Source organism: Indicator indicator, chromosome 3 (genome assembly GCF_027791375.1).
Source record: "Indicator indicator isolate 239-I01 chromosome 3, UM_Iind_1.1, whole genome shotgun sequence".
In the NCBI taxonomy this organism is placed as follows: Eukaryota; Metazoa; Chordata; class Aves; order Piciformes; family Indicatoridae; genus Indicator; species Indicator indicator.
In genome coordinates, this window is record NC_072012.1 from 23,900,431 (window position 1) to 23,927,846 (window position 27,416).

At 39.1% G+C, this 27,416-nt stretch overlaps 1 protein-coding gene across 1 annotated transcript; it reads left to right on the top strand.

The window, feature by feature from the left end:
• Positions 1-2,925: 2,925 nt before the first annotated feature.
• BCAP29 (B cell receptor associated protein 29) lies at positions 2,926-26,092 on the top strand. Its single transcript, XM_054399432.1, has 8 exons — positions 2,926-2,957; positions 3,503-3,607; positions 6,906-7,006; positions 8,822-8,972; positions 13,984-14,119; positions 16,751-16,862; positions 24,301-24,401; positions 25,813-26,092. The coding sequence occupies exons 2-8, from the start codon at positions 3,516-3,518 to the stop codon at positions 25,849-25,851; spliced, it is 732 nt and encodes a 243-aa protein (XP_054255407.1). The 5' UTR covers positions 2,926-2,957; positions 3,503-3,515; the 3' UTR covers positions 25,852-26,092.
• The last annotated feature ends 1,324 nt before the right edge of the window (positions 26,093-27,416 follow it).

The following is a 27,416-nucleotide window of genomic DNA, read 5'->3' on the forward strand; positions in this document are numbered from 1 at the left end:
CAGGCATGTTGGAGTTGTGCAGCCAGGAGAGGTGACACATGAGTAAACACTTCGGAGGTTTGGTGATTGTATAGGGTGAAGTAAACTGCCCTTACAAGAAGGAGAAGAATTAGCCAATCGGGAATGTAACCAGGGCACAAGATCAGTAGGCAGTGGGAAAGAGTGTAAGTTTCCAAGGAGCCAGGCAATGGGGAACGCGCACAGGGCATCAGGCGATTGGGCGGATGGTATAAATGCACAAAACAGCAGAGGCCGTGTGTGCCTCTCTCAGGAGAAGCCCTCAGCTTGCCTGGCTTGTTTTTTTAATAAATAGTTTTGAAGTTTTCCTTCGATCACTTTGTCCTCTTGTCCATGATTTTTGCGTGGGTATTTCTCACCATGGGGAACATCCATCAGCTGCAGTGGAAGTGCACAGTAGTCACTGCAGAGTGAGTCTGAGATACCACAAACTCCTTGACGTGAAAAAGAGTCAGAGTCTACCTACAGTCCTGTAGGTATGAGGCTAGGCTACTGGGAGGGCAGCTTGTAGTTCTATTAAGAGGTGAGTAAGCAGTTCAGAAATGGAAACTGCTCTGGAATTAAAGGAGAGAAAGTCTTTAATAATATTTTAACAGCTTCAATAAAGTATAATGGCTGTAGGCCAGTTGCTAAAATGTAATAACTAGGTCACAGTAAGATGTTACATTTTGTCTATGTTCTGATTACATGTTTATGAAAACACGTTAGAAATGTTTCTTAAAACTCAGGATGCTTCCAGTATGTGGACTGCATTGAAATGGCTGGTTGTATTGCTCTCCAATATTTGTTATGCATAAACAATTATTTGGGATTTAACCTTTCATCCAGACACTGCTTGGCAGCAGCTAGGAAAATGCTAACACACTGGCTCCATCCCCAGGTCACAGACTTGGTAAATTTAATGTGTAAACAGTATCCGATTGTGAGCAGCTGCAAACAACTCTGCTCAAAACTGCTTATCCTGGAATTTCCTACTCCATGTCAGTTCAAATGGATTAGAACAACAAAGAACAATTATTAGTGTGACAAGCAGGTCCAGGAAAGTGATCATCCTCTGTACTCAGCTCCGGTGAGGCTACACCTCAAATACTGTGTTCAATTTTGGGCCCATCACTACAAGAAAGATATTGAGGAGCTGGAGGGTGTCCAGAGAAGGGTAATGAAACTGATGAAGAGTCTGGTGAACAGGTTTTATGAGGAGTGGCTGAAGGAACCGGGATTGTTTAGTCTGGAGGAGACTGAGGGAAGACCTTTACAACTATCTGAAAGGAGGTTGGAGCAAGGTGGGTGTTGCTTTCTTCTCCTTAGTAACAAGTGATAGAATGAGAGGAATGGCCTCAAGCTGCACAAGGCAAGGTTTCTGTGAACGAACTTCACTGAAAGAATTATCAAACAGTACAATAGGCTCTCCAGGAAAGTGTTTGAATCTCCACCCCTGGAAGTGTTTAGAAGACACAGGAGATGTGGTGCTGAGGAACATGGTTTAGCATCAGATTTAGTAGCGTTGGTAAGTCTTGATGATCTTAAAGGTCTTTTCCAACCAAAACAGTTCCATGAGCCTATTCATAGCATTTAATGTCTCATTTTGACAGAAATTCATGGAAACAGAATTTCCAAAAGCAGGGAAGAGGTCTGGATGTCAAGAGCTGGTGATGCCTACCTAGATGGAGTAACTCTTTCCAGCAGCACTCCAGAGTCTGTTAAAACTGTATGCAAGTCAGCAAGCCTCTGAGTGGGCCCTGGCCTGAGCTAACTGAACAGGGTGCATTAAACTTTTGGATGTGACATATGAAGTTGCTGAACATGGCATACAACAGTGTGAGAAGGTAGTAAAAGTTGCAGATAGTGATACTATTCAGTAAAAGTGACTGGTTTGCTAGCCTTTGTTTCTTTAACACAGAACAGAGCTGGAGAAAGAGACCATCTTTGTAGGCCTCACATAAGCAGATTATGCATCATGGAAGGAAAGGTAATAAATTATGAAGTCTGCAGTTTTCTTGATGATAAGAAAGCTTTTAAACAATTAAGGACAACAAAAGATGTAGTCAAGAAATGGGAAAACAGATAGCAAGGTATAATGTGCTCGGAGCCTTGCTATGCTGATAAAAAGCACTGCACAGGAGACTTAGAATAGAATGCATTTTTCTGAAGGAGTATTGGTTTATTCATAAGGTCCAAACACTGCCTGTTTGGCAGTATTTGAGACTTGTTTGGTTGTTACTTGTGATGTCTGTATGAGCATTGGACTCATTTTCCTTGGAAAGACAGATTTACAGGGTCATAATACATTAAAGTAGCATAATACATAGACAAAAACAGAGAGTATTTAAATTAAACTTCAGAAACTTATGACCATGCCATAAAGTCTCCAATCAAATAAGGTCAGGCACGGAGCAGTGGAATAATCAGAGCAAGATCCTGCAGCAAAATGCTTACAAACATTCCCCAAATGTGAAAAACCCTACGAATTTTAACTTTTCTCAAGGTGTAGATCCCTGCATTTTCCAACAAAGGTGTGGTCCTTAAAAAATTGCTCCCCTTTCCAGCTAGTTCATACAAACCCCTCAGCAGCCTTTACGGCATGCCTGTCATGCCCGCTGGGCCCTCTGCCAGAGCACAGGCAGCAGGGACGGTAACCGAGGGCGGCCTCTGTGGAGGGGATAAGGCGGTGGCAGCCTGCTGCTCCACTGAGGTGGGACCTGAGGGAATCCTTCCCTCCCTGCTGGCCTGTCCACACCCTTCCCCAGCTGGGACGGCAGCCATATCCGCATCGGCCGCCCACGTTCACGTTCCCCGCCCTGCCCAGTGGCTGTCGTCCCGGCCCACATTCTCCGAGCTGGGCGGAGATTACTTCGTGACTGATGCCCTATCAGCCTGTGCTGGCGCTCCTCACCGCCAGCGGGAAGGACCGGCTCCTCGCTCCTAGCGCGTCCCGAGAGGTGAGGCCACGCTCCCCGCCCCTTCGAGAGCGGCTCGCCGCCATCAGGCTCAGCTGGGCGCCGGCGCTGAGGAGGCTGTGAATACCGGGCGGCCGTGAGAAGGAACGGGGTGCGTTCGGGGAGGCCTAGGCCTCCCTGGCTGTGCAGAGGGTAGCGGAGGCTGTGGGCAGCGCTTACGGGCGGGGGCAGCGGGAGGTAGCCGTTGGTGTGCGGTATAGGCGGGGCTGCGGCTTCCTCTTCGTGTGCTGCCGCCGATAGGCCTTGCCCTGCCCTGCCCGCTGAGCCGGTTGAGGCGGCACTGAGGGTCCTAGCTCCCATCTCTCTCGGCCGCCAAACGAGCTTTGCCCCAGGGCCTGTTTTGAGAGAAAGCCAGTATAGTGGGACAACGACCCCGCGGAGATGGAGTTCAGTTACTTAGAAATAATTCCCTTTAAAGCCACATGGCCTAACGCGAGGCAGATTCGCTCGGGGGAAGGTGCCGGAACCGTTCTGGTACCAGGGGGTGGAGTTTCGTGAGCCCGCCTGAGCCTCTTCTTCCTCCACAGGCCTGCTGACACTATGACTTTCCAGTGGACAGCAGTTGTCCTCTTTCTGTATGGTGAAATAGCAGTAATCCTCGTGCTCTGCCTGCCGTTTATTTCTCCGCTGAGGTAGGACTTCACTGTGCTAGACAGACCCGCCTCGGTCTTTTGTTTGAGGTTTCTTTTACACCTTTGCTTTTGTAATCACGGAACTTTGCTACGATCTTAAAGTAGTTGTGAACTAAGCTGCAAGAATGCAATTTGGGACTTGAGCATCAGGAGTTTCGAGAATTAACGAGCCTCTTAAGAGTTAACAAGCTTTATGTTTGTTTTCTACGCGCTGCCGATTTATCCGAAAGGCAGTTGGAGTACCCAGGATGAGCCCCATTGCTTTGCTTCAGCAAATGGGATGTCATCTTGTAGTCTTCTTTCAGGGTTTTTTGAGTAAGCCGACATATGGCAGGGCATCTGCCTTCCCGTGAGCTCAGTAAGAAATGAGAGAACTGTGCAGCCTTTTCAGAAGCTGTCAAGTTTATGAGGAGCAGCTTTACAGTGTTTTGGTGTGCACTAAGCCTTACAGGTGTGGAACAGGTAAGAGCCACCTGATATTCAACCGCATACCGCACGTGTAAGAGAGGTAAGAAATTTGAGAGATCATTTAAAAAAAAAAAGTGGACTTCAGCTGGATGCAAAAGGTTTCAGACTACTGAAATAAAGGCCCCTTTATATATTAACAAAATAATGCTCCTGGATCACAATACAAACATTAAGAAAAATAATTCATTCTTTTAAAATAAATGCCATTAGTAAGGGGAAAAAAACCAAAATATGTGAATTACTCATTTTATGCAAAAGTTTGGCTTACAGTCTTGTCTTAGGGTTGTTTCCTATAAGTAGCTGATTAAAGTTGGCAAGATAAATGGTTATGATCTTTCTGGAATATCAGTAGTTCTTAAAAGAAACCCCAACCAAAGCACATCCCAAAACCTTGAAGCTTTTAAAACAAAAAATTGTCTTAGGGTTGTGTAAAAACTGTGAAGTATTTGCTTTTTACATTTAAAATGAAGAATATAGCTTTTACTGTAACATTGTAAAGAACAAAACATAACCCAAAACCCTGCTGTGTGGAGAGTCTGAATTTAAGTACTTAAAGCTATGGTACAGTCTTGAAAATGGTTGGATCCTCCTCAGCTGGTATCAGTGATTAGTCATATTACCACAACTTCCAAAATTTAGTAAGTTCTAAAATCTAATACAGCCTCTGATTTTTATAAGGTGGCCTGTGAGGAGTTCAACATTTCAGCCAAGACTATTGAGGTCTCATGTTTTCTGTTGTTTCCTAATCAAAAGTGCAACTGTGTGTAAGAACAGAGAAGTATTATGTGAGTCATAATCATCAGATTATTAGTAGTTTATGTGAGGAAACTAGCTGCAGGAATTTTCTGCAGGTGGATGACACATGCAGGGTATATTGGGAATATTGAAATAGGTTTCACCTATGACATAAAGAGGGCTTGAAATCCAGTTTTTGTGGATAAAAGGCAAATTTATAACCTGCAGTGTTACCGGAATTTAATCGAATATTAAACACAGTGCTTTTAATTATATACAAAGATACAAATTTTTATGCCTGGCTTCTAGCAGTCAGCTATTCCTTTGAACAGGGGTTTCCAGAAGAGTGAAGTAGCTATATTCTTATTTGTGACATGTTCAGTTATCTTGTTAACAAAACTGTCACAGGAATCTTGTGGAGTTTAAGATTACATAGAGCTGCTTTGACAATACCAGAGGGCAGCAGTCATGCCTTGCTCAGCGTGGTGGCCTGGGAGCTGGTTCTGTCAGAGCGGTAAAGCATGGACGATTAAAGACAGACATGAAGCTGCTGATCTTTAAACTTTTGATTTACTCACTTGTCAGTCTTCACCTGATTGTTTGCCTCTTTAGCATCTGCACGTTTTTTGGGCAAGGAACTCCTTTTAATCTTTGCTAACAAGCTTCTAAGTTCTTGGGGAGTAAGGAAATTGATGCCAGAGAAATGCAAGTACACAAAAAGAACCGTACTGCCAATTGCAGTACATCAATAGTGGTGGCCAGTATTATATTTTGGAGGGATTATGTATATGTGACTTTTTGCCATGAAAAGTCAGTGGATCCTTAATAAATGTGAATGTCAGTACTTCATGAGGAAGCATAAGTGTGAGAATAAAACTTAGGAAGACTTTGCAGTGAAGAGATCTTATTTTCAGCCTGAATATAACTTGGCAATATAATCGGTCACTTCTTAAGTGGAGATCTATATGAAACTTGTAGAATCACGTTTAAAGAGTTAGCAAGTTGGCCTTGTTTGAGTTGTAGCTTGGATTAATTAAAGTAATTTTTTTTTGATACAGACTGTGGCTGGCTGTTACAAAGAATTCAAATTATACAAAAAGATTTAAATGAGATTTTTGCACATAGAATGCTAAAACGTAGTAATTCTTTCTGGTGCAGAACCAGAAGGAAACATTGGAGGTTATGCTACAGACTAATTTAAGCTAAGTTAAGAGTAGATTGAAAACAGCTTTGTTAAAGGACAAATTTTAACAGTCTCTGGAAAATGTGAATACTCTTAACAGAAGTTGGAAATTCACTTGATGTTGTAAGATGGTGACTAGCATGCCTGTGCTAGGTATTACTTTAATGCAATAGCACAGATTCTAACATGCAGCAAAGGATGAGTAGCTGTTCTGTTGTCATCTGTTTTGGGTTTCCATTCATTTGAGCACATCGAATGTTCTTCATTGGTGCTGGAATTGTGAATTTTTGCAGATCCCTCCAAGTATAGTGTTTAATAGACGATTGTTTAAACAAAAAAGTAATCATGGTCTTCAGCAGTGGGCCTCTGAAGTTGCTTCCATACAAATTCATGCTCTTGAAAGAGATTTTAACTCTTGACAAAATACAAATGAGAGAGTTGTCCTTTTGTTGTCATTTGCAAACTCATCTGTGTAAAAGATAAGCCTTCTGAAGAAGGATGGTGGAGGTGATAATAATTTGTGAATGGTTTTTATTTGACAACAGGGCATAAAAGTACATAGAGCTAAAAACGATGAAATGGATTTTACAATCTTCACCCTATCCCTGAGTTTATCATAGTCAGGACCAAATGCAAAGTAATGCTGGCCAAAGTTAAAATAAAACATCTGGAGAGTAGCTGCTGTCATATAAGAAGTTTTCAGGTTGAACCATCTTTGCCTGTATTGACAACAAACAAAAAAGAGATAATTGAGTTGGATTGTTAAAAAAGTTCCATATCCATATATTGCAATTAAAGCAGCTGTTTAGGGATCTTACATAAGTTACATATGAATAAGACTCTCTTCTGTGGGGTTACTATGTGCTACTTTTAGTGTTTAATTGTTTTTCGAATAACAATGCTCTTTTACAGATGGCAGAAGATTTTTACGATTCCTCTATGGAGCAAAATGGCAATTTTTTGGAACAAGATGTTCCTCACAATAATAGTTTTGCTGATCGTCTTGTTTCTTGGTAAGTGTGAAATAATTTCTTACACTGGGGAAAAAAAAATCCTGTTATGTGGAGTTCATAGCACTGGATTAATTGGAAGGATCCGAGCCTAATGTAAATCAGCTTATTAGTGTAAAAGTTCTACAGTAGAATGGAGAAGGAGAGGATTTGTACCACATCCGTATTGGAAATCCAAATGCATAGTAATGCAGTGTGAATGAGGAGGAGAAATGGAGCTTGGTCTAAGCTGCTGCTTAGTTTCAGTTTCTCACACACTTAAACTTGAATTTCTTGATAGAGAATTTGGCTGAGCTGCAAAGTATGCAGTAGATGGCAGTCTTTCTCTTGGTTGCTGTAGACATAGAAGACCAGAAGAATATATCAAAGCACTGAGCTATTTGGGTACTTAAGCTTAGCACAGATCAAAAGAGCTGCTGGCTACACTTACTATGAATAGATCCTAAGGTATATCTGTAGGATAACTTCCTAGCTTGCTGCAGGACAGGAATGTGAGTTAGTTTTTAATGCACCTCAGGAGAAAGGTTGAGATGCTTAAAACCGATAGATGTTTATGTTCTGGAAATGAAAATCTGTGAAGCTGGCCTGCCAAATGACTGACAGCCCTATTTTCGTGAAAACTAATGAAGCAAGGCTAAAACAACAAAACCACACTGCCTCAAAACAAATTTTGAAGGACATAGTGCCTGAGCAACAACCTTCGCAATTCTAATATTGAAGTTGACATCCCTCAGTATGATAATGAGCTAGAGTACATGCTAACCATATATGAGTGGGTTACTCATCTCCACCCCAATCATGCTAAAGGTCACCTAGAAGGCAAAGACAGATGGAGTTGTGGTATAGAAAACCTACAGGGGAACCTCTCTCTAGGGGGGAAAGACTGGATTTAGCTGTCTATAAGCTGTGCTCTTCCTCCACCCTTGACAGGGACACTGTCTTTGAGTTGTACGTTCAATATACAGCTTAACTTTTGCTGCATTTCTATTACATGTTAACACTATTTCAAAGATGTCTCTCCAGCTTCAGATGTTTCCTGGGATTTATTAACTTGAGCTCAATCATTTGCACTTAATGCACTTACCAGCAATCCCAAATTCTGGTGTGTTTGTTGCTTTAATAAATTAAACCTGAAACCTTAATATTAAAGGAAGTACTGGAAATGCAATTAAATACGTTTGGGTTGGGTTTTTTTTTTTTTTTAGATGATCATTAGTATTATCCTTGGAAGTAGATCCAATAAATGGCTTAAGAACTGAAAGATTTAGTTCATTCTTATGGACTCCCATCTATGACTTCGACCAGAGTTTGCTGTTTGCTTTTGCGTTGGTGATGGTTATTGATTTTCAGAAAGATAGATTTGGGCTAAAAGTAAAGCCATAATGAGATGCTTGTCCTCGCAGCATAAGATGGTGGATTACAGCAGGACTAGAATCTTCTTACAGAACAGGGATCTGAAGTTCATTTTGGTTTTGATATTCGCTGCAGTGTTTGAAGTTTCATTTCTGTAGGGTCTCTGGTAACATTCTGGCAACATAGTGTTGCTTTGGTCTGATCCCTCATGGCTGGGTGCAAGTGTTGGAAGTGACTATTGAAGCATGTTTTGGGCAGTGGTTTCCTGTATCTCTGAAACTGATATATTGCTTCAGTGGTTGATCAAGACCTATCTTTAAAAGGTTTGGATAACATAAGTGAAGTTACTATTGTTTCTATGCCTGTTTGCTGAGCAGAAAGTCCAAATACATATTTCTAGTACTATGGTTTATCATACACTCATTCTCACAGGTGTGAATAAGAACAAACTGGTTTTGTTTGCAGATGCTATTAGAGAAGTCAGGAAGTACTCTGCAGTTCATGTGACTGAAAGGGCTGCAAATGTCAATGCCAATGCCTTTGATCATATTCAGATGAAACTCTTCCGATCGCAAAGAAACCTCTATCTCTCAGGCTTTTCCTTATTTCTTTGGCTGTAAGTATATTTTAATTTTTGGTTTAGTTTCTGTGTAGTACATTTATTAGAGGAACTATTGTATAAACTAATGCAGCTGTGAAAAAGATTGGAGAGTTGATTTGCAGAGATTGAAGATTGAGCAAATAGGCTATGAGGCAAGTAAAAACAGGGAAAATAATAGCAACTTACAAATGTTTGAAGGTTGAAAGGATAAGTGAGCCACATATGGAAAGAATCATTTTGAAACCTTGAGAAAACTTGTATTTTCCAGAAGATGTTTCTTCAGGGACTGCTCATTTCCTTCCTTAAACTTATGTCCTATGTTTTGTTTGTTTTGAAAACAAAAAAGTGGAGTTAAGTTTAAAAAAAAAAAGTTTAAATAAACTTACTATGTTGCAACCTGGTATCCTGCTGTGTTAAGAAACTTGGGTTACTTCATTTCTAAGTCAGGAACTGTAGGATTCCAGCTTCCAAGGAAAGTTTTAGATATTATTTCAGATAAAACACTGTGTGGCAGCTGACATTCTATGATATTCTGATCTTAAGTGCAAGTATCCCTTTCAAGATGTTTAAATACAGATAATAAAACAGGTTAATGGAAAGGACAGTTCTCTATTGTGCAGCAGAAGCAACCAAGACTACCTGTGAGTCTTTACAGTAGCCACAACCTGCAGATTTCAGTTGGGCAAAGAAGCACATAAATTTGACACAGATAATGTGAATGAATGGAAACAGACATGTTGATCAGATGACTTATTATTTGTACGTTTTAATATAAATTTTATTTTGTACATTTTTATGGGCAAAGAATGCTGGCCCTCTGAATTCCTTCATTGAGCTGCTTGACATTGCCTAGATACACAAGAGGAACACAGAACAAGGAAATGCCTGGAATTGCAGACTTCTGACAGACTTCTTTCCCTTGAACTGATGTATGGCCATATTAGCTTATCATTGAGGAGTGTGATACATAAGTGTTAAGGAAAAATTTGTACAAAACTTGAGCAGAAAAATGTTGGAATAAATAAAGGTGGTTGTAGTCTTGCACAATAGTAATAGGAATACATCATGTTATTTGTCTTGCTTCAGAAAGGTTAAATAAATATGCACAAATAGGTTTGTGATCTCTGCTGCAAGAGAGGAATAGCTGTATTGTATCCTGCACAAGAGTTGGAAGCTGGTCCCCCAGGATCCTACTCCCACTCAGCTGTCAAGGAAGAAAACATGTCAGGTGGCTCTGTTGGATTTTTATTGTAGACAAATGTTCTGCTCTTGAAGAGGTTTGCTTGAGGCTGTTTTTGGACTAATGGCTTTTCATCAAGATTTAGAATCAATGGTGACTAGATTAGAGGACTGTTATGCTTATCCATTAAACAGGTGTAATGTCTGTCACAGGGGAAAAGAGTTGCTTAAGTTGCCTTATTCTACATTGCTACTACCATCACCCAACCAAGTGAAGACCATCCATAGGTGTGAAGGGGTATTTGGATGCCCCTAGTTAATTCTTTGGGTCAGTCTCGGTTCATTTTAGCACATCTCCCAGTAGGAGAATTCCAGAAGAGCGGCAGATGGAGATTCCCGAAACGGGGCTGGAATCTTCTCACTTCTGACAACACAACAAAAGTTCTTCTCCATCTGTGGTTCAGCAATTGCAAAACACTGGGTAGAGGTGAGGAAAATTTCCTCCTATCAGAGGAGTTATTTGGGCCAGCTTAGCCTTCATCCACCAAGTGACTGCAGAGGAAAGAGAAAGGGTCATAGTAACCAGAGACTGTCCCGTGGGTAGGATAGAAGCATTAATCTGAAGATGTCCCAGGAGATGTGGAGAGCCTGCCAAGGTATGTCTGGTCCCTTTGATACCCTGCTGCTGCTGTTGAACCAGAGAGGGATGAGGAGGGCTGAAAACAAAAGGAAAGATGAAGAAAACACAGACTCATTGCTTAGTGGGGCAGGGGACCAAATGACAAAAGGTATGGAAAAAAAGGAGATGCTGAGTGTCTCATTACCAACCTTACTTCACATTGTTTCTTACTGGTAAGGTCTGCTGTTTGGCCTCCCAGTGTTCTGAGACTTCCAGTAGAGCCAGTGGCAAATGTGTTACCCAACATAGTGGACAATGCAGTTAAGGAGTACTTAAGCAAATTGGACATCAGAGAAGTCTGTAGCATCCTAGTATGTGATGTATATTTCCGTGCAGAGGGAGCTGGCCAACGTCATTTCAAGGCTATATGCTGTCAGCTTGGAAAGATCACTGTGATCAGGAAATGTTGCACCTGTCTTCACAAAAGTGAAAAAGCAGGATGTAGGGAACTAGAGACTAATCACTCTGGAAAGGTTATGGAACAAATCTTGAAGGCATTTTGAGGGATATGAAGGCTACAATGACTTGAAATGGCCGTCATGGATGTAGTTAGGGAAGATCACACCTGATCACTGCTGTTACTTTTGGCAATGAGGTGACTGCCATTTTCGATAGAAGGCAAGCAGTGGATGCTGTGTGCCCTTAACAAGGCCTTTGGCATAGTCTCTTGTGGTATTCTCATTGCCTCACTGTGGGTGGAGAAGTGGAGAAAAAAAGCATATGCAAAGTTTTCTGTGCCTTTGGGCTCAAAGGATGGTAGCAATGCAAATTCCAGCTGATGCCCATCAGAGACTGATATTGGGCTCAACAGAATCGTAGAATGTCTTGGGTTGGAAGGGACCTTTAAGATCTATCTTCATCTCCTTTTTTAAAATACAGATGATGGGATTGAATGTCTTCTCTGCAAGTTACAGAGTGGAGGGTAGGGCTGCTATTTAGAAGGAGCTAGACAGATTGCAGAAATGTGATCCAAGAAATCTTATGAAGTCCAAAAAGGATAATCGTGTAGAGTGTCCACACCAAGGTCTGGGTGGCTGTGTAGAAAGCAATTTTTTTTTTAGAAAAGGCCTTGGAGATCCCAGTACACAGATAATCATGTATTGAGCTGAAATAGCAAGGGTGTAGTCAGCAGGTTGAGAGAAGCGGTTATTCCCCTCTATATGGCACATGTGCCTTTTTAGGGCCATGCCAGTTTTGACTTCACAGGGACTCCTGTCAGGGTACCAAGGAGGTTGGGAAATGAAACATGTGACCTGTGAGAAGAGGAAGGAGCTTGGCTTCAGCCAAGAAAAGAGATGTGGAATTGGAGATCCTATTGCTTTCTGCAGCAATCTAGAAGTAGGATGTAGAGATGAGGGAGCCAGCTCTTGTCACTCATTGTTCTAGATCCGCTGAGACATGGCTAGGAATTCAGGAAATTCTGACTTGTGGTAAAATAATTTTTCTACTATCAAGAGCAGTGAATACTGGAACAAGGGCCCTGAAAGACAGTGGAATCTCTATCACTGGAGAACTCCATTAGGAACTCAGCTGGACAAGCCTCCGACCAATGTGCTCAGCCTGTCCCTATCTTTGGGCAGGAGCTTGGACAGGATAACCTGTGGAAGCCTCTCAACCTGTATGATTATGATTCTATTTTAATAATGATGTTTTACTGGCTACTGACTTCTGCATCTATAAATTAATAAGTGCTGGTAAAACACACTAACCTTTGGAAAAGTAGTGATGTGGGGACCTTAACTTTATTAAAACAAAAATAAGTAAGAAAAATGAGTTTTCTGTGAATGAGCAGGGAGGGAAGCTTACCTTTAAAGCCAGGAAGTCTATTAATAAGCTTTCAGTTAAGAAAAAGCCAATTACTTGGATTTTCAAATTTCTTTTGAAGAAGAGCAGCTGCATAGTTACGTTATAGGAATTCATTTATTTTAGTTTTGCTTTGACCTTTCTGTGATTCAGCAACATAATGCTTTGAGGGACTCCAGGAATGAATAATGAAAGTAGTAATGCAGAGGCAATAAATAGGGATGTAATTCTACCCCTGTACACAGCACTGGTGAGGCATCACCTCGAGTACTGTGTGCAATTCTGGGCCCCTCACTTCAAGAAAGGTATTGAGGTGCTGGAGCAGGTCCAGAGGAGAGCAACAGGACTGCTAAAGGTACCGGAGGGAAAGTCTTACATGTAAAGGCTGAAGGAGCTGAGGTTGTTTAGCCTGGAGAAGAGGACACCTGGGGGACTTTAACATGCTCTACAACTACTGGAAGGGACGTTGTAGTAAGGTGGGGGTCATGCTTTTCTCCCAGGCAACTTGTGAAAAGATGAGAGGGCATGGCCTGAAGCTGCGCCAGGAGAGGTTTCAGTTAGATGTTAGGAAGCACTTCCTCATGGACGAGGTAATTAGACACTGGAATGGACTGCCCAGGATGGTGTTGGAGTTGCTGTCCCTGGAGGTGTTCAAGGGAAGATTGGATGTGGCACTTAGTGACATGGTCTCATCGATGGGGTGGTGTTAGGTCATAGGCTGGACTTCATTAATTCAGAGGTCTATTCGAGCCTCAATGATTCTGTGATCACATCAAGGGAGGTATTTGCAAAGCTTAAATTTGAGGTTAAATATAAGTGCTAACATTTATACATGTTCTGATCTGTACAGTGTTGACAATTTTCTGAAGATTAGTGTGCTCACGTTTGTAACTTTATTTTCATAAGGACCTTTATAAAGTTGTGGGGTGGTGGTTTGTGTTTTTTTTTTTTTTTTTTTTGCATGGTACTCATCATCACATGTTGCTTGGGTCTTGTAATCAGAAATCCATTCTATTTAAAACACTAGATCATGTAAGAGTATTCCAGCCTTTAAGCGAGCAGGTTTCTGACCTCTTAATGTCTGTGGGGTTTTGGGAGGAGGGAGGTTCTGCATCAGGTAAAAGCCAGATTTTTGATAGATGAAAAAAGTTTTAGTCTCTTACTTCACTATTGTCATTGATGAACCTGGATATTTCTCCTTAGATGCTTAAACAGTACTCTTGTGGTTTTGTTTTCATATCTAATGCAGACAGAGAGAAAAGGGGATGTTTGGGGTGGTTTATGTTACTTTTCTTGTTTCATTTTGTTTTGTTTATTTAATCTGTGCTGTGAATTATTGTGCTGTTCACTGTGTTTCTTCACCAGTGTATTGAGACGTACTGTTACCCTTCTTACTCAGCTGGCAAAAGGGATGGCATCTCATGCAGCTTTGGAAACACAAGTAAATGATGCTACTGAGGCAGCCAAAAAATACATGGCCGAGAATGAAAGACTGCAGGAGGTATCTTTGAAATTTTAGTTATTTCCTTATACAGCAAGTGGCACAACATGTTTGTTAATTTTTTTCCTTCTAGTGGAAAGAGGAAGAACAATGGTCCTAAAAGATGTAAATCAAAGTAATGAATATGAATTTCAGTACTATTTATTAACAAAGGAAGCCAAAGTAATCCAAATAAATGAGGTTCTGTCCTTCCAGTACAAATTTCATCAAAGCAGTAACATAGTCCTAAAATAGCTCTAAATTTAATCATAACAAAGTAGAATGAGACATTAATTTTACACTTTTTACTCTAAACAGTTGGCTGTTTAGGTGAGGGTTATAGCACTCCAGTATGGAAAAGCCTACGGTATAGTTGTTCTCATGTTGGCTGTTCTTCTGAACAGGATTTGCTCCAGTCCTGAAATGTTTTTTCTAACTTGTAAAATTGGACTTTTGTATTTTCTATCCTTCCATGTATTTTTATGGTGGGTCAGCCAATTTCTTAATACTGTCCTTTCTCAATAAGGTACTGCAAAATATAGGTTATTTTTTATGAGAAAAATCAAGAAAAGTAAGCTATTTGTCTTTTTGTGGTTCAGTATACAGCTGTATGTAGGAAGGGAAGTCAGAAAAGATCATAAATATAAATCTATGAAATCTTATAATTGGTTAGTTTGACTTCTGTTGGAAGAGATTGAACTATAAGCTGAAGTGCAGATAACCAGGGTATGAAGCCTTTTACAACCTTGTTCAGTCTGGCACATTGTCAAAACAAAATTAACTGCAGGTGTGTGCAGGTTTCCTTCCAGTAGTGTCTATGGTTACCAGCACTGTATTTTTTTTTTCCAGCAAATCTTGAGACAGAGAACAGACTCTGCACAAAAATTACTTGAAGGTTTAAAAAAAAAATCCAACTGTCGGAGAGATATCATAAAACAAGAATCACTAGAGTGTTAGGTATTTCCCAAGTATGAAATTATTCCATAATTTTGGAATTTGGTGTGTTGTCAGAATTATCCAGACTCCCTCCCTCAGCCACAGAATTTGCCTCTTTACTGCATACTGATAGGTTTTTCTTCTCTCTGTCCTGTTGGAATTTGGCCAAAAGTCCTCTTTTTGTTCTGTTTTCACATTCTCTTAGCAACACATTCTCTTAGCTGCTTGTAAGTGATAGCCAGAAACTGGAAACTCTGTTCCTGTTTCTATTTGTGTGTTTGATTGCATGGTTTACAAAAAGAGTGGTAGCCACAGGTTCAGCCAGTGTGCTGCAGCTGCATCTCTGTTGCACTGGAGACAGTGTTCAAAATGGGTTGATGTTAATTTTATAGAGATATTGCAACTTGGGTTCATCTGTGGCTTGGCCCCTGTTCTTGTATTCATGAACAAACATGCTTCATTCCACCATCAGAGTGGCAAAAAAAACCTGCATGTAGGGCACTGGCTCTACGTTTACTATAAGTTTACTGTAGTGTGCTAGATCTGTACTGTCTCCTGTTCAGTTTCCATGGAGCACAGTGCTTGAGATAAAAGTTGACAGAAAGAACTGTATCTATATCAAAAGAAAAAAAGGTGAGCACAAAGTAAACTGGCCACAGGTCATCTCCTTCCATGAAAAACTGGCTATGATTTTGTTATCTGCACTCAATTTCATTCTTTGCTCTTTGGTTAAACATTCGTCGTGTCTTTGTTTTGGTTGTTTGTTTTTGTTTGATTTGGGTTTTTATTTGTTTCGTGGTGTTTTTGTTTGGTTGGGGTTTTGTTATTTTTTTGGTTGGTTGTTTTTTCTGTTTGATTGGCTTTGTTTTCTGGATCATTTACCAGTCTTTATAATAATTTCTTCCCTGTATTCCTAGAGTAATCTTTCCCTTCTGCTCAGTAAACTCTAATATCACTAATGAACGGGCTGTTCATCTTAGTTGTTCTGTTCCCTTTTTCCAGTTAAGCGTTTACCACTTCTTTTGCTATTTTTATAACAGAGATGATGCGTGGTTGGATAACAGGCAAAGAGTCTAATTATTGGTTCTAATCCTTAATATATGATATTTCAAGTCATCAGTAGCAGTTGCCTTAGTGATAAGAGTGTGTACAAATACAGTGCAAACATTTTCAGAGTACTGTTCTTATGTGTGGTACTTACAGGGCTCTTCCTGAATACTTTCCTATTTTTAATTCAATTTCAATGCAAATCTAATCTGAATATTGAAGTATTCTGAAGATTGAAGTAGCTGCAAAGCTACAAGGAGAGATGTGATGTATTGCATGGATTAAGTCAGAATAAATTACTAGAACAAGGTACATATAAACATGGCAATATTCTGGCACTTCAGTCCCACCCTATGTTTTCTGGAAAAGCCATTATAATCTAAGCAGAGGTTGTGGGCTTGATGCAGAGATACAAAGTACTCTTACACATGCCATACCATTACAAATATGCTATTACTATCAGCTTAACCACTGAGCAGTTTTGTTGTTTGTGGGTTTTTTAAATTTTGGTGTGGGTTTTTTCCCTAGAATAACTGAGTATCTGACTATTCATGTTGACGTTTGATAAAATTTATTGCTTAGCAAGATCAAGGGTGATGTTGTCTGGCTGTTTGGCAGTAATGTCAGGGTAGCAGAAATAAAATTATAACAACTGTGGTTTTTTGATAGGCCTTGAATGAAAAAGGAAGCAGTAAAAAGAAAGAGTCAGCAGAAGCAACTGATGAAAAGCTGAAGAAGGAAGTTGAACATTTGAAAGCAGAACTACAAAAGACATCAAATGGTAAGTATTGTTTAGGACTTACTTGCAATTAAGAAAAAGATTTATTTCAACGCTGGATATCAAAAATTTACGTATACCATTAACTTCATTGATTTATGGAATGCTTGGCTTGGGGTTGCTGCACATTTGACTAGGAGCTAGAAAAACACACTGTTGCCATGTCCATATTTTAATAAATGCTTTCATTATAAAAATGTGTACAGTGTAGTTTGAACACATTCATTTAATTGTAATTATGAACAAATTGAACTGATCTATTTAAGAATGATGTTGACTCAATGACATGATGAGGATATGGAATCAATTACAGGTTGCTCAGAGGCATCAGGTTGATCATTCATGTCATACAAGTCAGCTGCTCTCCACATACAAAATTTGCGAGTATGTGGCTGAGGCGTTTTGTATAAAGTAAGGTTTTCAACAGATAACAAAAAACTCCCTTGACTAATATTCTAAACTTGCATATCTCCTGTATCAGAGGTGTTAGCTTTTTAAAAAAAAAAAATCGGGATTTATCTACAAGGAAATGTGTCTTGCAATTTGTAACATAATACTTTTGTTAGCAGCTTCCGTGTTTAAGGTTTAGATTGTCAAAACTACTTTCTTGGCAACCCAAACTGAGATAGAAGCAGATCTTACCTGTTTGGTTCTGTCTTACTGAGATCTCTCAAGGTGTGTGATGCTTATGAACACCTGCTCATCTGAAATTAGTGTTTCTAAGATAATGTTGGTGACCTTGTAAGCATTAATCAGATGTTCAGATTGTAACAAAATAGAGTTTCATGGTACTAGACAGCATGTTGTCATCAAAACATAGCCCTGTTTTCAAATTGCAGGGCATTGCTACAAAGCTTTAAGAATAACAAGTAGTATTTCACAAGTAGTATTTCATTTTCCACTGAAGATGCACAGGAACTGTACAACAGCTGTTTTCAGCTGGGCTTGAAGCAACAAGAATCTTTAGAATTGCTTCACATTCTTAGGCTGGTTTAATTGTGGGCTTTTTCTCTCCTGCTGTTTTCTTAGAGGGGGGTGGGAAGCTGCCTTTGAAGTGACAGGATCAATGAAAAACTTAAATGCATATGTTTTATTTAAACTAACTGATGGTATGTAACACTAATATAATGTAAGCTTTTCAGTCAGGAATGTTGGAGAAAGCTAAGGAATAAATAGATTTACCACATGCTGTTTCAGCTGCATTCTCCTTGCTGGATGTTGTCCATCCAAAAGGTATATAAATTAAAGCATACTTGAGTCTTTTGTTAGGGAAGAAAGTTGGGGAGAGGGTCTTTTAAAAGAATGAATAGAAAAATATTTACAACCCTTCCCCTGATGCCTCCCCCCTCACTGCCAAAACAGAAATCCCTGTGGTGCTGTTAATTACCATCTTCAGTTAGATGGTGATAAGTTATGTCTGTCTTATTTTTTTGCAAGTTTTCTTGTCTGTCATTTTGAGCAAACTGATAACCAGAAAGATTGAAGTACTTGACAGAAACCACATTTGCAGACAGCTTTCTATGGAGTGGTAGAGATTTAATGTGAATCAAATTTATGGTTTTCTTTTGAAGCTTCTGCCACCGAGCAGGTGAATGTTGACTGGGGGGGCAGTGGGAGTGAAAAGCATAGAGGGTGGCATTTAGTAATGAAACAAGGCTAAACTAGTATAAAAAATAAAACTAACTTGGTTGGTTTTGGGGCATTTTTTTCTTTGTTTGTTTTTCCGCTTTAGTATCATTAAGAGTCATAAGCTTGGATTTTGTTTTGGTTTTGTTTGGTTGGGTTTTGGGGTTTTGTTTTTGCTGCTCATACTTGCTTTGTCATCCAGTCTTGTCATCCAGAGCGGTTTCAAGTACCTCTTGATCTGGTCTGGTACATTTGTTAAGCTACTTGTGTATGGTGATAGGGTGACATATTACTTCATAGTAGGCCATGTGTTGAAAGGTAGGTTGCTTCAATGGAACAGCACCAGGAGCAGTCCTAACTTTAAGTTTGCTTCACATTTAAATTATGTGTTTTAGTATCAGGCTAGTGCTTTGACTTCAGATGACACACAAATCTGATTCAGTGTTTACAGCTTAGAGCGAAGAAAATACTGTGTTTCCTCTTTCTGAAATCGCAATGTAGACAGTGATTATTGGAGACTTTCAGGAGACTCATCTCTAGGTCTTAAGCATTCTACCTTTTACAGGAAACACAGACTACCTTATATGGGGGTTTTTGTTCACTTAACCAAAGGCGAAATTTAAGTTAAGACGACCTTTTGCCATCGACTGTGCTCTCTATCTGCAGATGGGGAGGAAACCGAATAGTGAAATTACTAAAATGTGAGTGACAAAGGGTTGAAAATGAGTGACAAAGATTTCAGCCAAATTTGTTTTCTCTTCAGACTTTCTTATTCCCCTTGATGCATATTTTTAACTTTTTCATAGAAATGAAGGAAAGGGGACTAGTTCTTCCCTACTTGTGTACTGAGAGTTTATAGGTACTGAGCAGTTGGGCTAGCACTTCAGAGACTAAATCCATTTTTAGCATACCTGGACGTGTAATAACATCACTATTTAGAAACCTTCTAAGATGTTATTTTATTGATACACTTGTATATTATGAAAAATGTCTCATTGATATTTAGAAATAAATATATGTACTCATAGGAGCACTCAGTGCTGATGTGAGAATGTTTGTCCTGCTGTGTATCAGGCATTTTTCTAACAAAATGTTGATTCAGATAATTAAAGGCTCTCAACATCACTGCAGGTCTCAGACCTATAGGAATTTTCTGGGGAAAGAGATGCTACGATACTGTTTCATTTTGATAGTTTTGAAAATAATCCAAAAAGCTACAACAAACGACTATCTGCAACTGGACTTCAGGTCAGAGTCAGAGAACTTTTAAAAAGAGCTGTCCTTACACCAGTCCTTGAGTTTGGGATAAGATCCCAACCTGGAAATGGTGATGTGTGAAATCTCCACTTGTTATTATGGGACCGTTTGGACAGGAGGGAGACTTGCTGCACTGCTGTACTGTTTCACCTTCTATTTCAGGTAATTTTTTTTAGTGACACTGTCCTTGTGCATGTTAAAGGCTACAGCTTCATTTGCACAGCAGAAATTTTTACTGAACAACTAATATTGGTAAGTCTTGCTGGTGGCAAACTCCTGACCAGTTCCTTGAGCCCTCACTCTTCTAATTGTATTTGGTGGCAAATGACGTGCACCTAAAACTTCTACCTGCACCTTGTCTAGCATTATGATCATTGTTGCCCCCAGCACCTGTGTGCAGTTACTGAACTGTGGATGTCTGGAGTGCTGCATTGAGAGACAATCCAAAGACTGTTGTGGGTTTGTTGTTGGTTTTGGGTTTTTTTTTTTGTCTCTGTCACTAGGATTTCACTTTTTGAAGTCCCTACTGACTCACCCAAGTCACTTAGGTGCTTTTGAACTCTAGTTCAACTTAGGAAAATACTGTCCGTTTATATATTGTTGTCATAGGCATACAGTGGGGTGCAGGAGGAGATTCTTATTTAACTTCTGTGCATCCTCTAATGAGGCTTGGTTTGTGTATAGAATGTGTCACAAGAGTGCTTTTTGTTTCATGGTTGCATAGTGTTGTAGGAGACAGCAACAATTCATGTGAAGGTCTGATTTTGAAATAGATATTAATTGCTGACTATTCTAGAAAGCATGTATGAACAGATACACAATTCTCACATAAATGCAAATGTTATTAGAAAGATAAAAACAATACAGGCACTGGAAGTACATTTCATAGAACTGTTGCTGTCAGGGAGAACTCAGCTTGGCCTTTGTGTTGCCAGGCAGGCTAGTACCATGAATGAAAAAAATGTATCTAAGTTGAGTTCCACTGAAGCATTTCAGCTTTTAAAAAAACACACAACCCCCACCAAACTATCAGCTCCCTTTTGTAAGCTGGGATATAGATGTATAAGTTAAAAGCATTGGCCATGGTCTCATGTTATTTAGCCAATGGCAGAGGGAGATTAGGAAACAAAGTCCATCGTAACTTTTTAGCTGAGATCATAACCTTGGTGAGAGCCACTGCACAATTTCACATACAAGAGTTGTTATTCGTATTTGTTGATTCAAAGGGAAGGTGCTGCATACAGCAAGCATGATTTTGTTGTAGAAGGCTATTTGTATGATCGGAAGATGTTGTAACATTCCTCTTTTTAACAAAATTTGATTTGAGAATGCAAAAGGTACTTTGAACAAATTTGTGTGTAATTTCTTTGGTCTTGACATCTTTTTTTAAACTTTATCTGACTGTTACATCCTAAGAGAATTCAGGATTAGTATGGAATTACTTGACTGGAGTTGTGTTCCCAGCTTTACAGTGTTGTTGGCAAATCTCTTGTCCTGTCTATGCCTAAATTCTTAAATGTGAATAGCTCTTTCTCAACATGACTCTTTTAAGAGAGGGATCTTTCTCAGTCTTAAACTAGTCCAAATAATTGCATTTTAGATCTGTATTGTGAGCAATGCTAATTTAAGTTCCAGATCGTTTCCTTAGTAGCAAGTCAGTCAGATCATGACTCGCTGTTGTGCAGGGAAGTGCCCAGTTGGTTGCTTTTATTGCTGTCTGGTTTTGTTTTAGTTCTCTCCATCCTTGTTGCAAAGAGACGGTAGTAGAAATGCTATAGCTGCTGGGCTGTCAGAGCAATTTTATTCCTCATCCTATTTTGGCTTTAGAAGAATCTTTGAAGTAAACTGTCCTGGAACAAGGTACAGGCAGAATATGCTAAAGGAAGGACTAATTCTTTTTTTCTCCCTAAGTGTACATTTTACATTAGTTTATGGACCTCCAGTCACATTCTGTAAAGGGATAAAGTTTTCCATGAATGTCTTACCTTGATATACTGCTTTAAGAATATTTAGTTGATTTTTTTTTTTTTTCTTTGAAGGGAAACGAGTGAAAAAGGAGAGCCTGCCTCTCAGTACTGAGGCAGGATTTCTGTTTCGGGACCTATTGCCTGTCTATTCTTCTCACTAGCTGTGTTAATGCAGAAGCAGCATTCCTGCCTGCTTGTGCATTTACTTAGCAGGAATAATAAGCTGTTAAGTTTTGTTTGCTTCCAGTCCAGCTGTTATGCCTCCTGTGAGGCAAAGTAACAGGGCAGATGGAAGCCAGAAGTAAATAACTGACTGTATTGCGCATACAAAGGATCTTCTGTTTTCTGCTGGATCGGTGTTCATATGATACAATCCATATGACTACATATATACACCTGTACGATAGACTGGGCTGCACTGCAGTGTTCATGCAGTGGAAAAACAGTTGAGCAGTGATGTAAACCAGTTGAGGAGTGATGTATGGATGGTCTCTATTTCTGATCAAGAAGACATCCAGAGAATTTGGTGCACTGGGGAATTGTTGTCAAAGATGTGATGCTACTTTGTGTGGCCCCAACAGGAATGAGTCTGGGTTTGGTTGGTTTTTGTGTCCATAGCCAACACAGGTGGAAAGAACAATCAGTTCTTTGCTTTTTCTTATTCTAGGGTTAGGTGATGTATTCCTGTCATACATCTGTTTTGGTCAAAACATTGAAACAATGCAGCAGCTTGTTTGCTTTCTTGGTTTGCAGATACTGTTAGATATTTCTTTCATGTTTTAAAAATAGATTAGTTTTTAGTTGCAACTAAAATACTGTGCTGCTCCTTGTAAACATGTAAATGGTATTAGATCTCTAATACTGAGATACAGCTTATTCAGAAATGAGATATTGTTAATATTTACTGTAATTAAATATGTAGAAGAATATTAATACATAGGCAAAAATTAACTTTCTAATTAGCAGATTCTTGAAGAGGTGAAATGTTTTCTTGCCTGCAACTTAAAACTGAGAACCTTATCAAAAGTTTATTTTAGAGTGATTTCCATGTTTTACTGTTAATATTTTAAACAGCAGCAAGATCAGAGGGAGAGTAAATGCAATGGGGTTTGGTTTGTCAGATGTGTGATTATTCCAAAGGCCTTCCAAATACCAAAACCTTCAGAAATCATTTTTTGGGGTTTATTTGTTTGCTTGATTTTTGTTTTGTTTTTTATTGATGCTGTCAAAGGATGAAGGATATTTTGTACGGGTATGGAAATGAAAGAAAGAATATAAAGAGATGGGATGAGTTTTTGACCATGTTGGGTTCAGTAGACTAGTGATATAAATAGTAAATGTAATTAACTTCAGTAGACTGGAATTTCAGGCTAGGTGAAAGTCCTATTACTGGAAAAACACTTTGAGATGCTTAAATAAGAAGGATTTTGAATCTATGCATTCAAATGAATTAATTCAAAAATAGCAGAAATAATACCAGGTGAGAGAGTCTATCTTTTTACATTTAGGCAAGAGGTCAAATATCTTGTGTCCTGATGTTTCAGGAACTAGTACCCAAAGATAAACATGATTCAGACCAGAGGGCTTTTATGGCTAAGTGCTTAACAAAAAACCCACATCTAGCTCCTTGTCTTTTGAGACAAGGCTCTTGCAAAGGTGCTGCAGTTCGTGTCTTGGAGGTCTCTGGAAGAGAAAAGACTGTCTCAGGTTGCTTATGGTCAAAGATAGATTCACATATTTGGAATAAGGACATTTGCAAATTTTTAAAATTATTATACCATTGAGATTTGTTTTCTAAATATAGCTGTGTGAATCAGCCTTATAGGTTATTTGCCTTGTTTCTCTGGTTTTGCATGAAAAAATAAAATTTTAAGGTATGCTTGTGCTGCTGCAGCAGAGAGGTACAAAGGTAGCTATCTATAGCAGAGAGAAGTAATGACTTCATGAAATTTTGTTGATTTACTCTATGCTGTAAATTAGTCCTTACAGAATCCTGGGCTGTTTTGTACTGCAGCATAGACATGCATTCAGTTTATTACTGTTTGTGAGAAGACTCATACTTTTCCTCATGTTAAACCTTCACAGTTGTTTATTAAAAACTTCACAATTGTTTATTCTGCCACCTACCAAGTCTGCCTTCTCATCCATAAAGTGATGCTTCTAATGAATTATATACGCTAAAATAGATAACACAGTGAAAAGGAGGAGTTTTTGAATTCCCTCTTTAAGAGGACTGACAATTTTGGTGTTGGAGATTGTAGAGTTCCATTTTTCTAGAACTGTCTTCTACAATGGGACAGAACACTGCAGTCATTGCTACCTTGTAACAGTTTATTGACCTTGACCTTACCTTTCTTACAGCCCCTTCCTGTTCCTTGTGCTGCTTTTCCTGAACACAAGTCATTCTCTTTCCCCTTTCTGTCCTGCACATCTTTTCTTGTGTCCATCCATGATGTTCTGTTTTAAATTTAAGCTTTAAAAAAAAAGAGGAAGGAGTGTCTAGTGCTGTGAAGCCCTAATACATGACCAGAACTCTGAGGAACTGCAAGAGTACAAGGAATCATTAAAACACTAATTCTACTATTTTACAGCTCTTCACAAGGCAAATAATGAAGTGACTGCAGTTAAAAAGCAGTCTGAAGGCCTTAAAAAAGAGTATGATAATTTGATGAAAGAGTACAAGCAGCTTCAGGTAAGTGGTTCTGGATCACTGTATGAGCATGATGTACCAGCGACATTCTGCTTGTTGGGTATTTATTATGCAAGAGAATTTACCAAAATCTTTAGTATAGCGTAAAGTTAAAATGGGTAGCACTCCTTAAACGTCATCAAAACAGTAGAATTTTTTTTTCAAGGACTAGACAGTAAAGCTATTAGTATTTTCTGTTTGTACTTCAGGTGACAAAGTTCAGGTCATCAGTAGACTGGATTTTGTTATCACTTGAGATTCAGGTAGTTTTGCTTGTGATGATGAAACTGAAATCTTGTAAGAAAATGATAGGTGTGATGTGTATATGCTATATACATGATTTATAAGAGTAACTTTATTTTGTTTGCTCTTTATGCTTTTGCAATACTGGATTGCAAATGCTGCAATACTGGATTACAAACTCTGCAATACTGTTGACAGGCAAGAACAAAATGAAACACACGAAAACCCCCAAACCAACCCCAACCTAACCTCAGCTAAAAACAGGCTACAATACAAAATTTCAATAAAACTCCAAACCAACCAACCTACAACAACCAAAACCAAACCAAACCACAAAATAACCAACTAGCTACAACATGGCAAGCAAAAGCTGAATTAGCAGTTTGATTTGGTGTTTAATTATTTCTGATAGGACTGAGATACCTGCCTGTTCTAAGTTGTGTGACACGTGCTCCATGCCTGATGTCTTTCTTGGAATTCATTCAGAATTCCATTAAAATGAAAGTTAGCCTATTTACATGGAATGGCCTTGGGAGAAAATAAATGGTTGATCTTAAAATGATGGTGACCTGCTTTTCAAGGAGAGCTTTTTGTTGGTCCTGTATTAATAAATTATTTTAAAGGTAAATTTGAGATTATTATACTGTGTACTGTACTCTGTGAAGCTGCTTACCAATTTCCAGCCTCACCCTGTACTCTTACAGAGATTGCTCATCTGATCTCTGTTAAAGACCACCATGCATGTCCTGTATTGTTTTGTGCTTCCCTGTGTAACGAGCCATAGTAGTCCTGCTGCATTTCTAGCAGTCTTGTGGTCTAGAACACACATCCTTACAATTTTGTGTGTTTACCTCTGAATGGAAAGAACGGAAGGTACTGAGCTTCTAAGGATAGATCAGTTGATAGCAGAAAATGTTTTCTGCTGAGTTTGCACGGTTCAGCTCTAATGTGAATGGGGAGCAGAAGTAGGCTGCATGGCTGTTACTTTGCTAAGATCAGAGGAAGCACGTGTGTTATGTGGGGTAGTACTGATGGGACCATAACTTTGAAGGGTGTAAAGTGAACAAACAAATCAGGTGTGACTGAAAGGAGGCAAAATGTGGCACATGGAATCAATGGGTTTTGATCTTGCCAAATGTTAAAAATAAGTTGTTAATCTGTCTCTTTTCAGGACAGTTTAAATGAAGCAGAAGACAAGAAGGACCTGTAGGTGCATCTAAGAGTGATGCCATCAGACAATTGCTTCGGTGTGAAAAGCCTTGTGCTGCTTATGCTCCCGGTACATACCTGAAACAAAACTTGATTTTTCTGAAAAGCACACGCACTGCAAGTCACGATTCAGATTCCTCTAATATATTTTGGTTGCCAAAATACTCTGTGTTGCAAATAAAATGTTAAATGGCTTACCTGATGTACTGTGGAGTTTCAGTGCTCTTGTGAGGAGAAACTCAAAAATGTTCTGATTCCATCTGGAATGACTTGACTGTTCTCCAAGTTTTTGCCTTCCAGAATGGTAACAGATCATTCACCATTTGCTTGCAGCAAGGTTGTATATCACACTGTATCATAAAAACACAATTAGCTAAGCCTCCTTTAAAACATCTGTTTCAAGCCTCCAAAAACGCAGTTACCAGTGGGGTGAAGAAGGGTGAAAGTCATTCCACTTCAGTGGAAAATTGAATGACAATCAAACTAAGGGAAATAAAGAAAATTGCATTTCTAAACCCATTTCACTAGTCTGTGACTTTCACTTATATACATGGATGAGTATGTTTCAGCAAATACTTCGCATGCTTCTGGCTTATCTTTCTTTAACATACTGTGTTGTTTCAGTTTTCATAACCAAAGCTTGGGCTTGGTTGGGATTAACATTCTGTATTTTTATACTGTTTACCTCTGTTTACTCTGCATGTGCCAGCTAACTTCTTTCGCCTTGCTAGGTAAAAATTCTTTTTATGTATAGATAGTTTGGTTTGTTTTCAACCCACCACAAACAATACCTTGAATAAATGTGCACTGTTTTGCGTAAGCCCTTTTTGGCATCCAGAAAGTTTTCAATTTCTTTTATGAGTTAGTTCCAGTTTATATTTGAAAGTTGGATATGTTTATTACATTAAAGGGATTGTTTAAGTTCATGAGTCTCTGGGTTTACTATGTTAATCTCTCCCAATCCACTGTGTTGTCAGACTTAACAGGTAAACGCACAGAGATCAAAATGCACTTCTAACTTGGTGATATTTCGCTTTTCCTAAGAAATACAGCCTTCTTCCTGGGTTAGTTTTGATTGCTCTGGAAATAGGATTTGTTTAGCTGATAAATTTAAGCATGGTGTATTAAGTACTATAAAGCACATTAGCATAACCTATTACATACCAATGCATTTGTTTTCTAAAAATGCTCCATCCTTGCTTAAGTAGTACAGAATGTATTTTCAGAGATTCTATGGCACTGAAGATTCATATATTCATAACAAAACTTTCAGGAAAATTTACAGATTCAGGTACCCATGTACACACAGGTTTTGCTGATGTATTTGAAGGCTGCTTTTTCCTTTTTAATTTTTTTTCCTCCTTTTGTTCTGAAATATTTGCAATTACAGCCTTAGAGGTATAACAGCAAGTGCAGGTTTTAATAGCAGAACTAAATCCTCAGCTGTTTAAGATGCCACTCCCCCCTCCCAAAAGCAAATATTACTATTTACCTTTTTTATTTACTCATTAAATTTCAAGCATTTCTTCCTATAGTGCAAGTAGATTAGGTAGATAATTAGGTGTA

Excerpts from the sequence above, each read along its gene's own strand:
- BCAP29 (XM_054399432.1), top strand. The coding sequence starts at position 3,516 with ATGACTTTCCAGTGGACAGCAGTTGTCCTCTTTCTGTATGGTGAAATA. Across the intron at positions 3,608-6,905 it reads CCGTTTATTTCTCCGCTGAG|ATGGCAGAAGATTTTTACGA; the intron begins GTAGGACTTCAC and ends GCTCTTTTACAG. Across the intron at positions 16,863-24,300 it reads ACTACAAAAGACATCAAATG|CTCTTCACAAGGCAAATAAT; the intron begins GTAAGTATTGTT and ends ACTATTTTACAG.